Raw genomic sequence first — 18,703 nt, 5'->3', positions numbered from 1 at the left:
TTATATACTGTCAGGTGAAAAGAGGATGTACAGGCATCATGCCTGGCTATACTCAGAGCATGCCCTTTGAATCAGACATCGCTCCTTGTTGATATGCAGCAGTGGTTCCCCAACTTTTTTTTCTGTGGGGACTCCCTCTTGGATCTAAGAATGATTCGAGACACATTTCCCATTAATAGTTTGTCTGCTATTGATAGAAACTCACACAAAAAGCAAACAATTATTAGCCATACATACAAACTCTGTTACTAACCAATTGATGGAATTATGTTAACCTGTGGATTTCTTGTTTTCATGCCAAGTCCCTCCTGTCAGTGACCTCGCAGTACTTCTGTGACCCCCCCAGTTCGGGAACCACTGATATGCAGTAAGATAAAAAGCTATGGGAATGCATGCCTTGTAGGTGACTTGCAGTTGCAATTTTCCAATCCATAAAAAGATGGACAATAAGCATTTAACCTTATTAAGGTGAAGAAGGACCACAGGGAGTGCTTGCATAGGATACTGATGGTTGAATTTTTTTTCCTGACGATAAATAAATTACAATCAATATCAATTAATCAATCAATCGATCATGGTTCTGACTGTTTTTCACTTGGTTGGTTTGCCATGATAAACTCACAACAGCAATAGGTCTGTTGTCGACCCTGGCTAATTTGAGAAAGGTGAGGTAAATCACCTTGCACACTTGACCTAAATCTTGCATCACTTGACCTTTATTTGCATCAGTATCCTCCTGACAGCCTGTAGCATGAAGCTGATTCATGGTCTTGTAGTGTGCAAGTCATTGTCCTCCAGCCAGTACTTTCCTGTGGAGAAAACAATAAAGTCTCCCTGCCGTCAACCAGCGCAGGCCCACTTTTTAAGGAACTTTTTCCAATTCAACGTCCTAACTGAAAGAATGACCCTTGAATTGTGTTTGTGCAAGATATTGAATAACAACCTTGAGCATTGATGAATGCCTGGCTGCATGTGAAAAAAGCCAGCACAGTCCTTCACTTTTTATCATTAAGCTTCCGATCCAATATCCTACGTTTACAATTGCAAAGCTGAAGTGAACCATGGACAGACAACAAAGACTGAGGAACTAGCACAAAGGGCAACTTTGAACTGTTCCATGATGGTGTCTGAGCTTCCCCATTAGAGTCACAGTGGCTAATATACTAGGCATCAATGATTAAATTGTTTCATGAGAATACCATTCACAAATTCCATTCGTTCATATGGACTTGCAAACACTTTTTTGTACTTTTGCCCATTTTTTTTTTGTCTGTCCAATGTTAATTACATGATCTGTAACACTTTGTAATAGCAGACCCTTACAAAGAATTATTAATACGCTATTATTATATGGTTGTGACGTCATCTGTCGAATGCTCCATTCATTTCAACGGGACTCCCCAACGTTCGGACGTCTGTTATTTTTCGATAACGGACGGGTTGGTCTATAACAGACCGCTGTCAATGGCAACAAGACTTTTCACTGCTAAAGCGACTTTTCAACAAGACTCTAATCAGCTGCTGTGATAGACAGCACCCGTTGTCCTGGCTACCGCTGTCAATGGCAACAAGACGTTCACTCAAATCCTCTCTGGTTCACTGCTAAAGCCACTGGCTTGTATACAAGTCAGTGGCTAAAGCGAATGTTTCATATCACTCCGCAGGGGGTCCGGTCTTTTGTCACTCTAATCAGCTGCTGTGATAGACAACACCTGTTGTCCTGGCTAGCCTACCTAGCTGTTGCCTAGCGGTGTTCCACAACGGCACTGTTTTGTTTTGCGCAGCAACAATCTTAACATTAAATAGGTCTAAAGAAATGGCCCCGCATGTGTGAATCATTTAAGTATATCCATATAATAAGCGGGTTAACTTTCGGCGAGTCGGTCGCTTTGTGGAATAGCAGCACTTCAGAGAGAACAAGACCCCTCCACTCCGCGTCGGGGTCTAAAGATTCTCTCTGTCGTGCTGCTATTCCACGGTAGCGACCTTCTCGCCGAACGTTAACCCTTACTTAACATTTAGTAAATGAACTTATTATGAACAAAACATTTACACATGTTAATTAAGCTTCATAAGGGTCTGTTGTTATGAGTATGTGTTACCATAAACTCTAACTTTTTAAAAAATATTTGTTAAAAAAGTTGTATTTGTGTTTGATGGATCTCTATTGTAAAAAATAAACATGCTAGCTATAAATCTGCTTGCCTCGCAACATGAGTTGAAATGTTTTGTTTGTCTATGAAAACGAAAGCTTGAAAGCCCACCTGGGAAACTCCCATTGTCATTGTGAAACAGCACTCCACAGCACAAAAGTGTTCACTGCACACAACGAAATTGCATTTTATGCCTCACCCGTGCAAGGGGGCAGCCCCAAATGGCGCCCCAAGGGAGCAGTGCAGCAGGACGGGACCATGCTGAGGGTACCTCAGTCATGGAGGAGGATTGGGGAGAGCACTGGTTAATTACTCCCCCTACCAACCTGGTGGGTCAGGAGTCGAACCGGCAACCTTTGGGCTACAAGTCTGACGGCCTAACCGCTTACCCATGACTGCCCTGCATCTATGTAAAGAAACGTTCTCTTCCTTCCTGCGTCTAATTTCATCAACAGACCTGCACAGGAACAGACATTTATGCAATCAGGTGCGATAAGGCACAAAGAGGAACAAGCAAGTGTCCTATTCTGAGACGTGTCTGGTTTGACATTAACATGAACTACATTGGTGAGGAATGCAACGCACTGTATATGATCACAAGGCACCTTTATGTACACAGCGTTATGCAAAAAAACAACAAAAACAATAATACTAATACAAAATGAGACAAAGTGGATTCTCAGGCAGCTGAATATGGAAAGAGAGACAAACACTATAGTGGACAGAATCGGTATAGAAGAATTGAATTTAACTTCGATCCTGTCAAACACTGTATAACCTGAATGAAAAAGAATTAAGATGGCAAAGAAGGCACACACTCACATCCCATCACCCCATGATTCCCCCCATGAAAATATTCCTAGATCTGAAAGGGGCCCAGGTGAAAGTTTGGTATCCACTGGGTTACAGCTCAAGTCTTTGTCAAGCCATGAGAACTAAACCTGAGATTCCTTAAGTATATAGAGATATGCCAATGTAATAGGTTGCTATGGGCACCTAACATGACCAGGTTCCGGTCTGCCTAAAGGGAATAGTCCTTAGGTCTGCCTAAAGGGGGATCCCCCCCCCCTCCCCCTTGCAATAATAGAACCCGGAAACAATGGGCCAATGGAACCTCTCTCTCTCTACTCTCTCTGACTAAACCTGCTTGAAAACCTACAGTGGGAGGAGGGCAGCTTCTTTTGGTTCTTTGCTTTGCAGTTTTTCACAGCCGCTATAAAATGTCAAGTAGCAGCAGGCACACTGTACTACAACTGTAATATTTTTTTAGGGTGTCTATTTCAGATAAAATGACAACTTAGAACGCAGACACTTTTGACTCTCATGTGTTGCAGCAATTTATTGTTTCAACACATATTAATATATACAGTATAAAAATATAACTGTATACTATGCATGCGCATGTAAAATGTAATAAAGGAAATTGAAAGTAAATGTGAAATGAGCTTGTAACTTTCATGCACTGGTCCAAAAATGGCTTGCACTTGGATTTGTCTGCTTTTCCTGCCAGGAAATCTTCAGTATATTTAACCCATGTGGAGCAATTTCTATGGATACAAATCATTCATATCAGAATATTACAAACCTGAAGGCCCAATAGTGACCTTCCTTTCTCAACTACAGCATTTTGCAGAGATCTTATGACAACTCAAGTACTTCTCAGAGGAAACTATATCCACAAAAAAAAAGAAAGACATGAAACTCTCACAAAGAGTTTCATGTGTGCCTTGCTCACATTCGAGGAAAAACAAAAACATTTACAGTAGACTTGTCAACCCCATATAAAGCATTTTGTTAGTTTCATGCATTTATTTTTCAAACAGGGAGTCCTTTACCTTTTCCAGTAGCTGTATTTTGGCTGATAGATGTTGGTGCTGGAGGAGAAGGTTTTCCTCCTTGTGCATGCCCACCTCCTCCTTCAGTCTGTGGTAAAACAAAGTAAGCTAACTTGGAGATATGATTTGAAAATAATAATAAAATAAAATAAAAAATATCACAGATCAGTTTCAGAGTGCCTTTCTGACCCTTTTTATCAAAGTATTCAACCTATCACTCTTGCTGAGACAGTGCACAACATACAATTGAGCCAGATTATAGCCATATAGGCTAATTTTCATCTGTAATCCCTGGACAGGAATTGATGTTAAATAATGAAAAAAAAGGATTAAAATTAACAACACAAAAATGTGACGATAATACAATGGGTGCACTATTTGCAAATAGGCCTACATTATATTACATGGCCAAGTATACATAATTAAAAAGATAAGCTAAAGAAAGAACAACAACAACAACAAAAAACGCACCTGATATATGATAAAGTAAACATCAAAACACAAATATGATTGACCTTCAAAGAATACTGGCATGAATACCCACCAAGGGCAGCCATTGGTATAAAAAGATGGTCTATATGTGAAGAGTTCAGATGCAAAACCCCCTAAGTGCCTTTTCAGAAAATAATCTTAAATCATTTTTATTTAATACAAAGCTATCAAAATTGCATATTTTTTAATTGTATTTATGTAATATAACTATTTATATGTATTATCAAGTGCATGAATGTAAACCAAACCAACAACAGGGTTCTCTAACAATATAAAAGTGCAGGTCTTCAGAAATGGAGTTAGGGGGTTTTGCATCTGAACTCTTCATGTGCTAATTACACCCTGTACTATTTTTTAGGATTCTTGCACACCTCCTTAGGCCAGGTGCGTAGGAGTGGAACCACTGGGTCACCAAAATTGACACAAGAAAGCTCTCGCACACTGTTCACATTTGCAGCTTTTTACTTGCTCTGTTTCGGTCTATTGACATTCTTCAACAATTCCCAATTCCAATTTGTTGAAGAAGGTCAATAGACTGAAACGTCATAATTAAAATGCTGCAAATGTGAAAAGAATGCGGGAGCTTTCTTGTCTCAATGAGCTACGTACACACTGTAGCCATCTCATGGAAAGTCATGGAGGCACCTTCTGTCAATGTCTGGTTCAAGAGCCTCTCCAACACTACCTATGAAAAAACGGACTTGTGCTAAAAAGGGGAAGCTACAAGGTACAAGGTACTGTATGGGAACAATTCAGACTTCTTTAAAAGCCAGCAAGATGTACAAGATGCATAGGCTCTATCAGCTTTCTGATTGCATTGTATCCTTTTTAATGTTCTTTTGTTTTAAAATGTATTTTCCCTCTATGTTGCTAAATGTATGCACATATAATCTATGATGTTGTAAAAATGTAGTAAATTGTTTATGTATTATATACAGGGGTTGGACAAAATAACGTGAACACCTGACATTTTAGTGTGGGAAGTTTCATGGTTCAAGTGGACCAGCCTGTTGGCCAATCTTCATTACTTGCGCATTGCACCAGTAAAGTGTGAAGGTTCAATTAGCAGGGTAAGAGCAAAGGGAAAGAGCAAACAAAAGTGTGCAATGCACACAACATTATGGGTGAGATATCAGAGTTCAAAAAGGAGAATTTCTTGGTGCGCGTAACTGTTGCATCTACAGCAAGTCTTTGTGATATATCAAGAGCCACGGTATCCAAGGTAATGTGCATACAACCAAGAAGGATGAACCACATCCAATAGGATTAACTGTGGATGCAAGAGGAACCTTCCACACTAAAATGACAGGTGTTTCCGTTATTTTGTTATATATATAATATATATACAGTATATATATCTGAACAGATCTGCTTACCTCAGGCAAAGTTTGTCTTCAAGAGGCTTCCTGCTAACTGCCATTTTCTCAGCTTTCAAGGAGGTTGTCAGGGAAACGGCCTCCTTAACTTCTGCTTCCAATTCTAAAGATAAAATATGAAATTAGATTAATTATTAATATATTACCATATCAAATTATAGGATTATAGAATGCCAAAATTCATACAGAATATGTCTTTCCATTCCAACATAACATCAGTTGGCAATGATCACCACTCAATTTTGAAATTGTGTGTTACCCCTAGCCTGGAAAACCAGCGCCAACTGCTGGGCGCAGACATCCAATCCATTTAGGCTGGTTTATCAGGCTATGTTACCCCCACTAAATACATGATCTAATATTAACCCAATTTCATTATGTGATGTGATGTGATGTTGGAATTCAAGAGAGTCTTCCACTGAATTGCTCTTGTTGTGTCTGTAGTTATCAGGCGTCTGTCTATTATCATGACCGTGATCTGCAGTGGCACTGGCTACACTTCCCACTACACGCTGAAACAGCACAGACCAGACGCTGCCTGAAATTTGCCCACAGCTGGACTGGGACCAATAAACGTCCTGGGCATTTATTTTGGCTTCCACTGGCCCCTCACGCAGGCATACACTTCTATAATTAATCTGGACTGACCTTGACTGTCACTCTATTAAGATACTGTTCAGAGCTGCTCAAATACACTCAAGCAGTCCCTTATAACAGAATAAGACGTGACATGAGGCTTCAGCAGGGGTGGACAATTGTTTTGGTCCAAGGGCCACATTGGGTGTCGAATATCAACTGAAGGGCCCAATGTCACCGACAACTTGCCTGTGTCAATAACAAGAAATAGTGTTTGATAAAATATCTTGCCAGCTATGGCGTTCCTGCACATTGTAATGAAATGTATTAAGATGTGGCCTATGTACTTTGTTCAACATAAATTCACAAGAACCCAAGTAGCAATTTTGAGCGACTGCATGAATTTCTATGTAAAAGTTGTATTTTTTTTAAAGGCTCAGAAATGTCTTAATCATGTACTCCTAGAGCCATCTGCTGGTCTACAGTGGTATTGCATGCTGACTTTTTTGTGGGACTTATTTCATGTGGTTATAGAGCCATCTAGCGTCCACAGCCATGTATGGCTAGCCTCACCACAGCTTTGATTTTTTTAACCTGCACACTTCCAATGAGGTTGAGCTTATATTACCGTCACAATTCATATCTAAGTCCCAATATGACAAAAATAATGCATGACACACAACTATTTCAGTTATACAAATTCAGAAAGGATTCGATTGAGAGATAAATACATTTTGTAGGCCTAATTCACTCATTTGTTACTGTAAAATCTGGTGGCTACAACTTGAAACAGTATCTTTAACATCAAGAAAACTGGTGGAATGCCTTATCTTCAGTGTGAATATATAGCATTTAGAAAAACTGAAAATTATTGACACTGTTTCCCCCTCTTATGAAATAAAGGCAAAGAATAAAGTCAAAGAATGCATGCATGAATACATTTAAGAGAAAAAAAGGCACTGACTTGAGCAGCATTTGACAATGGCGAAGAAGGGACATAATATTGTATGTGGCCCAGTTTCACTGCTTCTTCCTCTTATTTGGCTTACTTGAGACTTAATAGAGGAGGGGGAAAACAAAAGATGAGAGTTTTGAGACCGTGTTTGATCTCAGTTGCTGAAACACCTACAGCCACCTTCCAATTTTCTCCATTTTGAGTGCAGACAGTTTTCTACTCACTACATGACACCAATGCTACTTAATTGGATGCATTATATTTCCTCTTCTTTGCTCCTCCTCACCTTTACACAAGTCATGGGCCTCCTGGGTCACTCTGATCATTTCAGCAGAGTTTTTATGATGCCGGGCCGTGTGCCTCCGACTGAGCACACAATTCTCACTGTTGAACACTCTGACTTCCGCCAGGAATGCCTTTTGTTCTTCCACCTCCCAGTTCTTCAGTGTCTCCTTTAAAAAACGTTAAAAGACAAAACAAAACATGTATGAACTGAACATTGTAAGCAGGGCTCTAAATTAACTTTTTCCACCACCAGCCAATTTGGCTAGTGGACATTTTTTCTTACCAGCCAAACAGAAGTTCAACTAGCCATTTTTTTAAATCTCGCCAAAATAAACTATGCATTAGGCTAGTTATTTTTTTTCTAATTAAATGGTCATTTTGTCTAACTGTTTCCACAACACAGACACACTATAGGCCTGCATAGGCTACTATATGCCTACATAATAAGCATATTATAGGCTATATATTTTTTCATTATTTGTTTACTTCTGCTTTATTTTTTACTTTCATTACTTAGGCCTAATTAATTTGATTAGATTTTGTTCAATTCCTCTGAAAACAGCTGAATCACATCACACAAGCCACTCACATAACAGACCTTTAACATACAGTAACCAACCAAGCACACAGCCAAGCACTACAAAACCTCACATACGCACACCCCAAGGAAGGAGAAGAGATGAAAGGAAAATGAGAGGAGAGAGGAGGAGCTCTTCTCTACCATGCGCAACAAAATGACAAGAAGCCTAGTTTAATTAAAAGTAAATAATATCTCGGGAATCTTCGCTTCCTTTGTTACTTCCACAGCTTCGTCGTTGGTTGCTTTTTTTTCTTTCCGATGGCGTGGGCTTTCCAACTTAGTTGCGCCAGGACTCTGAACTGACAGCTACGGTCACACTACTCTGACAGTCGGCTCTCCTCCTCTGCCCTGGTCGCTATTTCGTTCCACAACCACTCATTTTTAACGTCACTATTTACAATTACTACTAGCATTCACCAACACACAGAACCTTGCTCTAACCCCCGCCACATTCTCGTCATCACTCGCACAAAAGTAACATAGTCTACACAACAGAAGTAGCGCTATGCATAATCTGCGTAAGTCCTGTTATTGAAACGGTCAGGGCCTCGCTGCTTCAAAAATGCAGCCTGTTACAGCAAGGTTCATATAGTAATAATAGCAGTAGTGACGTTAAAAAGGTTGTAGCGAAAGCGACGAGAGCATAGGAGGAGAGCTGTCAGAATAGTGTGAGCGCAGCTTAGCTGACAGAAGGCTGGTCGTCTGAAATGTTTTCAATCCTGGCGCGCGCAACATCATGGAGTTGACGCTCGATGCACTGGAAAGCCCACGGTGGGAGGCTACGTCGTGACGCTAGTGTCCATGGGTAATGTAGGAAATCTCGCCGTATAACCTTCGTCAGAGCAGCGGTTTACCGTTCATAAGTTACTGTACTCGGGCGCTACTAGCCAAATTGGCGGGTAGGTGTTTTTTTCTACTAGCCAAAATTAATTTTCACCCGTGTTTGGCGTGTTGGCGTGTGTTAATTTAGAGCCCTGATTGTAAGCTTCTTCAACTCGATAATCACCCGTGTTTTCAATTGAGGTGTAAGAAAAATAATATTGGTTTGTAAAGCATGTTGCAGAGATAGCAGACAAGGGTAAACAAGGCTAGTATGCAGAATAGACTGCAACAGCGTAACACTTGGAAACATTACTTTGTAGAAACTGACATTGTGGTCAGTAAGACCTTCATCAGAAAATTATTTAGTTTTTATGGTCTGTACTAGCCTCTGTGATACCACGACAAAAAAAACAAAAACAATAAAGTGCTCTACGCTTGGTCAGTAGATCTTAACCATTAAGTATAAACCGAAAACCTAATTTTGAAAACCTAATTTTGATCGAATTCTTATAGCTTTCACAAGACATATTTGCATGGCTTGCTTTGTGTGTAGTCCTTTCAGAATACCTGATCATCCCTGAGCCTCTGCTGCTGCAGTTGAATCTCATTTCTTCTGCTTTCCAGCTCCTCACTGAGCTGTTTTAGAAGGTTACGCTGCAAAGTCAGCTCAGTAAGAAGGTAACCCTAAAAACAAATTAAAACAAACAAACAAACAAAAACATAGCTTATTCACAATTTGAACTGCAATTGATTTGTATTACACTTGCAATTGAATTACAATTCTTTGCAGAACTGAACTGAACTGATCTATTTTGATTCGCATTGACAGTTTTTCTGAAAACATAATGGGTATCATTAAATCATGCCACAGTAGCACTAGCCAATAATCAATCTAAAAAAGTGGTCTCATTTGTCTTTTTGTACCATGTCTGGTTCAAACCTTATGTGAATGACATAGCCTATATTGGGGATGTCATCATACGGGGGCGTCTGCCGGGGGTCCCCCACCACTGAAAATGTCTGGCAGTGGTCATTTCTCTATCAGGGGACTATGATGAACAATTTACAAGAGATTTCAAGTGGTAACCTCACCAACTGATCTAACCCATTCCCCCCCCCCCCCCCCCCCCCCAGTTAATGATGTCTGGCAAGCCCCGCCCACCATCAAAAACGTCTGGCAGTGGCCATTCCTCAATCAGGGGACCATGACAAACAATTTACAACAGGTTCCAAGTGGTAACCTCACCAACTGATCTAACCCATTTTTGGGGGTATCATCATACGGGGGCGTCTGCCGGGGGTAACCCACCACTAAAAATGTCTGGCAGTGGTCATTTCTCTATCAGGGGACTATGATGAACAATTTACAACAGGTTCCAAGTGGTAACCTCACCAACTGATCTAGCCCATTTTTTGGGTGCCAGTTTTACCCCCTCCTTGCCACACCCACCCGAGGGAACCCGGCAGACGTGCTGTTCCTCTATCTGGGGACCATACCAGACATCATAGTACCCATAAAAATTGGTAACCTTCCCAACTAGGTAGACCCCCCTGGTCTCCTGGACTACAAGTTGAGTAAACTTACACCATTTTTTTCCCCAAAAGTCTTAACCAGTCACCATAGATTCTGAGCACAACTGCAAAGTTCAAATCAAGCCTGAATAAATAGTATCCAAGTCAAAGTCAAGTTGGAAGTTTATAGCCTGGTTCTCACCAGCTCTCTCTCTAGTGTGTGTGTGTGTGTGTGTGTGTGTGTGTGTGTGTGTGTGTGTGTGTGTGTGTGTGTGTGTGTGTGTGTGTGTGTGTTCATGGTCGTGATGGCGCATGCAGTCTGTTCGCCATTTTTTTTCCAGGAACAGTAGTTCCATAGTTTTTTTTTCTGGGAAGAGCTGTGGTGGTTCTATATTATCTGCGCAGACTGTCGCATCTTGCGTCATCACGAACAAGTCAGACTCAGCGAATGTAATTGTACTTTGAACAACAAGCCCCATATCTGTCCCTGAGCAACCGTATCACGCGCCAGTCGTAAAGTGTTCACGGAAAAAATGTGGGAAATTCTGGGGGAAATTCTGGGGGAAATTCTAGGCAGAATGTACAAGGACGTGGTGAATTCACGATATTGCCCGTGTTTCGTGGTTGATTTACGGTTTCAGTCTCGTGGTTGATTTACGATATGTTATTATTTTCCAGGGAAACGTTTCACTAAACATTCCAATGATATACTGTCAACATATTATGTGAGAAAGAGAGATAAAGAACACGTTTTTATCACAATATGTCTTTTAATTTTTCTTCCCGCATCTCGCACATTGTACTGTTACGACTCCTGTTGCTATAAACAAATTTCGCATAGCAACGAATCACGTCGTCAAAACGCTTTTCAACATCACGTTGACATTGATTTCCAGGACACCCGGACAAATAGTAATAATAATAATAATAAAAAACCTTATGGCACCGTTGTTCACTTGGTAAGACATGATATAGTTAGAAATGTCTTAAACAATGTAAAACCGCAGCATCATAGGCCTATTCCCGACTTTTAAAAGTGTCAACCACGGGCTATAGCCTATGCAGGATTTTTTTTGCAAGGAGATCAGCTTAGAAATAGCTATTGATGATAAGAAATGTGTGAAATACTTTTGAATAGCAAAAGCTGTTTGTTTATTGGAGAGAAAAAAACGAATCATTGTTCATTACATTAGGCTACTCCCATGTCCAAGGTTTAGGAGTGACCACACTATTTATTTACCAAATACCTGCCTGCCTGTCTATGCCCAGCTTGCAAAAAAAAATAATTCAAAGGCCATGAGAAAACATGGATTTATTTAGCAGCAAGGTGGTCAGCTTAGATATAGCTGATATTGATGAGAAATGTTTGAGATACTTTTGAATAGCAGTAGGCTAGGCTGTTTACTGGAGAGAGAAAAAGATTTCTTGTTCAAATACTCCCATGTCTGTCTAGTTTCGAAGTGGCCACACTATTTACTTACCTTTACCTGGCCTTTTAAGATGCTCAGCTTCCAACAATTAATTCAAAGGCCATCAGACAACTTGGAAAAGTAAGCCTACTATTCATAACCAGTGTTTCTTTGTACAAGTAGACTATATATTGTTGAAAGAATTGAATCAGACAGGAATGAAATGTAACAATTTATTTTTAAGCTTGCATTCAAAACAGTCACCTCACATTCATAGTGGAATAGCAGTAGAACAGCACTCAACTACCACAGTTAGAGCAGCACTCATTTGTCTGATGTGTAGATAGCTGTGGAATTAAAGTTTCTACCAATCTACAACATAACAGACATTGCAATGCATTACACACACTATCAAATGCACACCCACAAAACTGTACACAGGCAGATGGAATACATGATATACATGCAACATATCCGTAAAGAGATGCAGATTATTGCCTACAGCTGAATGCATAAAGACACTAAAAGGACAAAAAACAGTCAAGTGTACTTGGTCAAAAACTTATGGAACAGGGTTAGCATAAAAGTTTGAAATGTGTTTGAACAATGTCTCCAATTTGCAGTTAAACTAAACATAAAAATAAGACACTGACAAAAATCTCTCACAGACACACAAAGCGGAGTAAACTAATTCTTTCTCTGCCACATTCACTCACACAAGCAGTGAAAAATACAGACTGATTCATACAATAAATAGATTAACAGACACACACACACACACACGCAAACACACACACACACACACACACTGTGCAATAAGAAGATTAACATACTAATTGACAAAAAATGCACAAACGCACACATGAGCGCAGCGCGCTTGCACACAAACACAGCAGCAGGAGTACAATCAGTGGTTATGCAGGTGATGTGAAGCAGCGCAGATGACGTATACAAGGTGCAATGACTAAAATCTAAGTGGCATGGTGAAAGAAGAGTTGGGATGGTGTCCTTGAATTATTAATGTGGTTTTCTTCAGTGCGTGGAAAAATCTGATGGCTTGTGGAAAGAAGCTGTTTCCCTGTGTGCTTGTGCGTCACCGCATGCTGTGGTAGCGCTTCCCTGATGGTAGAAGGGAGAACAGTCAGTGTGGTGGGTGAGGTGTGTCTTTGATGATGTTCATTGCCCTCTTGGAACAATGGCTGGTAGGGGTGATCTTATGATCTTTTCTGCCGTCCTCAACACCCTCTGTAGCGCCTTGTAGTCTTCAGCTAGGTGGCTGCTGGCTGCTGATGAGGATGCTCTCAAAGGCACCCCTGTAGAAAGTGGCGAGTGCAGATGTGGGGAGGTCGGCTCTTCTCATCCTTCGCAGGAAGTGGAGTAGTGTCTGCACCTTTTGGATATGGTGGAGTCACGTTGTGCAGTTGGCTGAGGAGGAGAGGCACAGTGGTTGGTGCTGGGTTGATCAGGTTCAGATCCAAAGTTGCTGGTGTCGTCAGCGCTCCCTCTGAAAACTGTCTCTGTGTCTGTAAAAAAAGAGGCATGTTAATGCTGGGAATGAGACAAAAACAACAACCCCTTATCTCCCTAGAGAAAAACATGAGCATGTAGGCCTATATATGCTTGTGCAAAAGCCCACACACACAGCTACTGTCTTACAGCACACACACAGACAGACAGTTTGGCGTGCGCACACACAGATTGACAGTTTGGCGCGCGCGCACACACAAACACACACACACACACACACACACACACAGAATATGGTATGGCGCCAGCGCGCACACACACACAGACACACGCGCACCCCTTTGCCTGGGGTCAAGTGTGTCTTTTAGAGGTTGGCCTTACCTGCACATGTGTGAAGAGCAGGAAGATGCGAGGTTGAGGATGGACAGGCAGGACACAAGGTTGTCCTCGTGAGGCATGGAGCCGCCCTGGTCCTGATGCTGGTTGTCCATCACCATCATCATGTGGCTCATCAGACCCATTATGGGCACATCAATGCTGAACAGAAACGACTGCTTTCATCTGCACGCATGCATTCAGACACACACACAAAAGAGAGATACATAAAATATACCAAAACAAAATCACATCCATCATGACCTAGTGCTGTCGTTCTCTCTCGTTCTCTCTCTCATTCTCGTTCTCATTCTCCCTCTTCCTCTTCCTCTCCCTCTCTCTCTCTCACACACACTCCTCTTCCCCAACCTTTGCCTTAAAAGAATGGATTTTTTTTAAGTGCCTTACCTGCACATGTGTGAAGGGCAAGAAGGCAGGTTGAGGATGGAGCTGCCAGCCAGGGGGTCCGGAGCTGTCCTGGTCCATCACCATCATGTAGATCATCAACCCAATTACGACTCTGAGAAGGAAGAATCTCTTACACCTGTGTGCACACATTCGCGCGCATACATGCACACACACACACACACACACACACACACACACACACACACAACAGGAAAGATTAGGTTATATGGCACATTCAAAATCAGCCCCATCACTTTAATGACAAACACAAGACACGTCTGTCCTGTACTGGGGTCACCACTGTGCACCTGTGGCCTACTGTACATCCTGTCTGTCTGTGTGCACCCCTAACTAAAGACAGACACACACTACCACTCTCTTGGCTGTATGACAGACACACACACGCACATGCCTTTCCATCTTTTGCCTTAAGTCAATGGTGTGCAGCACAGGAAGAAATGACTGTATGAAATATGTGTTGGTCCAGTGTAGGACAAAGCACCCAGTTTTAGGTTCAGTGATTTACTTACCACTGTGTGCAAAATGTTAGTGGTGACATCAACCCTCCTTCTGAAAACTGCCTCTGTATCTGTCAGAAAAAAATAATAATGTTAAATGACACCATAGGATACCCTTAACCAAAGGCAGACAGACATACACTGCCACTGTCTTGGTTCTATGACACACACACACACACACACACACACACACACACACACACACACACACACACACACACACACTTCCATCTTTTGCCTTGAGTCAATGTTTTTTTTTTTTTGCAGTTGGCCTTACCTTCTGCTCGAGAGGCATGGTGCTGTCTTGTCTGTGTACCTCCAGACTCTGTGTTGGGGCCACCACTGTGCAAATGTGGCCTACTGTACACCCTCTGTTTGTTTTTGTGTGCACTATTGAAGCTTTGAATATCATTGCATCTGTATGATGATTACACAGGCTGCTATTCTATTCACCTTGTCATGGAGAAACACTAATGACAGTTCAGTTCACACAGACATGCACAACACACCACAGGAAGAAATCGTTGTTTACAACATACGTATTGGCCCAGTGTGTAACTTGTATGGGGTAAATACAACATATTTCATGATCGTATCGTGGTAAAACAAGCAATCAAACCTCCGACTGTCATCATAACAGTCTTAGAATATTTCAAACGAGTAGCAAACCTAGCTAGCCCCTCGTAGTGATTAATAAGAGGTATTTGCTTAATGGCTTCGTGACGAACATCATCAATAATGTAAAGCAAGCAATCACAACATCTGCGTATCGTTGCAAAGACTTGTCAACACGTTTAGCTTTACAAAGATTTGTTAAAACGAGTGGAAGCAAGCCCTTAGTGTAATTGCTATTGCCATTGCCTTCGTGTAGCTTTCAAAAGAAGAAATGTTCAACACCCTTGTCATGTTAACATCTTACCTACACGTTGTCTGCCCATAACTTAGTACTGTACAGTGTGACAAATAAACACAACGTCTGAAATAAACAGAAAATTACGAAGTGAGTTCCGTTAGCTTGAAGCTAAAATATTAGCCAGATGAGCTAGTTGGTTGTCCCGAGGTGGTTAAATGTTTGCTCTCCGACTGAAAGTCAAGTTGTAAAGCAAACGAGATGTATATTTAAGCATTTACATCGAAAGCTTACCGTCAATTGAGTGATAGCTGCAGTAAAATCCATCCAGTACTTTTGAAAAGTCCCGCTTGTATTGTCGTTTCGTCGGCCTGTAACTGACGCGGAGTGCCACTGAAATCTCTGTCGCAACTCGAAACGCGATTGGTCAAATCTCTGTAGCTGCCTGGCAAATCTCTGTCGCAAAATGAACAGTGATTGGTCAATTCTCTGTAGCTCAAACTGACAGGCTGCAGGCCCCACTGTACCCTGTACAAGGCGGATGAGAATTCCGGTGCATATCACAAAAGCTGCCGTTCCCTGGTTCTGGTTCTGTCGCGGCCGTCCCCGCCCCTGTGCAAAAATGCCAACGCAAATGCCAACGCATGCATATCGTAAATCAACCACGTAGTTTTCAATGCATATCGTAAATCAACCACGAGACTGAAACCGTAAATCAACCACGAAACACGGGCAATATCGTGAATTCACCACGTCCTTGTACATTCTGCCTAGAATTTCCCCCAGAATTTCCCCCAGAATTTCCCACATTTTTTTCGTGAACACTTTACGACTGGCGCGAGATAGGGCTCCCCTGAGAGAGCCATGCATGACTTGTGACAGACAGCTTTTTTTTTTTGGCATCGCATCACTTTTCTCCAAAACAAGCCACTGAAAATCCCATTCAAAGAAACTTTAATACCTTTTTGTTTAATTCTTCAGTTAGGCCGCCCAGCTGTTCTCTATGGACTTTAACCTGTTCTTGACCATTTGCAATGGCAAACTTCGCTGTTGGAACAATGAAAATGTTGTTTTACTCAGTTTCTATGCATTTAAACATGTAATACTTTCTGGGGTGTAGGGTGTTTTGTTTTCACATTGTTATTATTAGGCCTATGTGCTCGTCTGAAGTGCCTTCTTCGGACATTCTCCCCAGAAAAAAAGGCTAACTAATTTCATTGCTCCATCCCATGGATTGTTGTCCTGTTGTGTTGTGTTGCTATCCATCTTTATTTCGCTTATTACATCGTTACAAATTCGATGCCAAAAAGAAGAATGAAATCACGCTTACTGTACTTTTGTGGGCGTTTTGAGTGATTAAAAGTGTGTGGTTGAAGAGCAATAGGTTGAGTCAACGCCAAGGACGTGCTAATAGGCTAAGCTAGTTGTGATGTCTTGCTAACGTTACCTTCTTGAAGCTTTCGACAGTTCTCTGACACCTGCTGCTCAGTCAGTAAAATCTGCTTAAAGAAAGTATCCAGGCTCATTTTGAAACTAATGTATACAGCCACCAATGTAAAGCGTTTCGTTAAGCCGGAATTTGCCAGATTCAACACAGGCTTGCCTTGAACTATGAAGCACGAATGCACGCACCCCCACAGACTTTTCTGTCGTCTTTTACAGTGCAAAGGGGATCATCACAGACTCAGGGTTGCCAGATGTAAAATATTGAGTTATCGCACTAAAACCTCAAAATTATCATTTTGGGCGCTTTTGGGAAGAAATTAGGCAACTTAAGAAACTGAATGAAAACTTTGAAAAATGATCATATATCATGTGTTTTTGATCATGCAGAGGACAAAATTATGGTACAAATACGCAGGCCTACATCTGGCAACACCGCACAGACCCGTAACCAATGACATATCATAGATGAGAAGAGCGCGAGGCAACTAAGCTCCCTGCTGTGAGCAGTCTAGTCCACACATTTATAGTAATATATTTCTTAATGGTGTAAACATTAGAGATAGACAATGGAATAATAAATTATACAAAAACCTGTTACTCCAAGTTGTAATTGGAATGGCTTGTTTGTCTATGTTGATTGGGATAAGATTTAGCCTGGCTATGTTGGTTAGGAGTAGCCTAGTCAAGGAAGTTTCATTTAATATTACATTTAATTCACCCCACAATAAACACACTTTTACAAAGATTCAAATATGATCTGCCAGATTTATGTTATAATGATGGAACTGTCTACTGCAAGAATCCATGGAGCCAGAATCTCCACAATACAAATGTGGGAAAGAACTGCAGAGGGAGTTACAGACTTGCTGATATACAGTGAGTCCAATAAGTATTTGATCCCTTGCTGATTTTGTTGGTTTGCCTACTAACAAAGACATGATCAGTCAATAAATGTTATGATAATATGTATTATAATATGGAGAGACAGAATATCAAAAAGAAAATCCAGAAATTAACTTAAGAGAATATATATTAATTTATTTCCATTTCATCGAGCAAAATAAGTATTTGATCCCCTGCCAACTGATTACAGTTCCGGGCCCACAGACCAGATGGGCACTTCTGATCAACTTGTCATCTGAATGAAAGACACCTGTACATACTAACATGCATAAAAGACACATTTAATCAGCAGAATCAGTCCATAGTATGAGTGAATCAGTCACACTCCAACCTCACCATCATGGGAAAGACCAAAGAGCGGTCAAATGATATCAGGGACAAGATTTTAGACCTGAACAAAGATTAAATGGGCTGCAAAGCCACAAGAAAGAGACTGGGTATTAATGACTCAGCTGTTGATGCATTTCTTCCAAAATGTGAGGAATACGAAATGACTATCCATCAGCCTATCTGGGGTTCTATACAAGATTTGACCTTTTGTAGGGATTTGATAACCATGAGAACAGAAAGAAAGCACCCTAGACCTATACGGGATGAACTAGGCAATGATATCAAAGCTACTGGGACCAAAATCACTGAGAAAACTACTGGTAGAACTTAATGCCACAGAGGTTTAAAATCCTGTAGTGCACACATGGTACCTCTACTTCAGAAGGAACCTGTGCAGTCCCACCTGAGGTT

General features: G+C 41.1%; 1 protein-coding gene across 5 annotated transcripts; it reads right to left on the bottom strand.

Annotated features, from left to right (window-relative positions):
* Nucleotides 1–700: 700 nt before the first annotated feature.
* LOC134441470 (coiled-coil domain-containing protein 172-like) lies at nt 701–17,290 on the bottom strand. 5 transcript variants are annotated; one of them, XR_010033165.1, is made up of 8 exons: nt 17,061–17,290; nt 16,575–16,660; nt 9,642–9,758; nt 7,674–7,839; nt 7,397–7,487; nt 5,857–5,959; nt 3,989–4,076; nt 3,473–3,700 (listed from the first exon to the last, which is right to left on the bottom strand). XR_010033165.1 is itself a non-coding variant. In XM_063191801.1 (7 exons), exons 1-7 carry the CDS (start codon nt 17,137–17,139, stop codon nt 726–728), a joined length of 723 nt encoding a protein of 240 aa, XP_063047871.1. In that variant the 5' UTR covers nt 17,140–17,287; the 3' UTR covers nt 701–725. The 5 variants fall into 5 exon arrangements, 2 of the variants coding, with proteins under 2 accessions (XP_063047871.1, XP_063047872.1); XM_063191801.1 differs by lacking the exons at nt 3,473–3,700; nt 7,397–7,487 and adding an exon at nt 701–809 and having other exon boundaries at nt 17,061–17,287; XM_063191802.1 differs by lacking the exon at nt 7,397–7,487 and having other exon boundaries at nt 17,061–17,285.
* Between the last annotated feature and the right edge of the window lie 1,413 nt (nt 17,291–18,703).

The sequence above is a fragment of the Engraulis encrasicolus genome, chromosome 24 (genome assembly GCF_034702125.1).
Source record: "Engraulis encrasicolus isolate BLACKSEA-1 chromosome 24, IST_EnEncr_1.0, whole genome shotgun sequence".
Lineage (NCBI taxonomy): Eukaryota > Metazoa > Chordata > Actinopteri > Clupeiformes > Engraulidae > Engraulis > Engraulis encrasicolus.
Note: the sequence above shows the minus strand (reverse complement) of the source record. Positions and strands in the feature narration are given on the sequence as shown.

Excerpts from the sequence above, each read along its gene's own strand:
- LOC134441470 (XM_063191801.1), bottom strand. The coding sequence starts at position 17,139 with ATGAGCCTGGATACTTTCTTTAAGCAGATTTTACTGACTGAGCAGCAG. Across the intron at positions 9,759-16,574 it reads CTGAAGAATTAAACAAAAAG|GGTTACCTTCTTACTGAGCT; the intron begins GTATTAAAGTTT and ends ATTTGTTTTTAG. Across the intron at positions 5,960-7,673 it reads GGCCCATGACTTGTGTAAAG|AATTGGAAGCAGAAGTTAAG; the intron begins GTGAGGAGGAGC and ends TTTTATCTTTAG.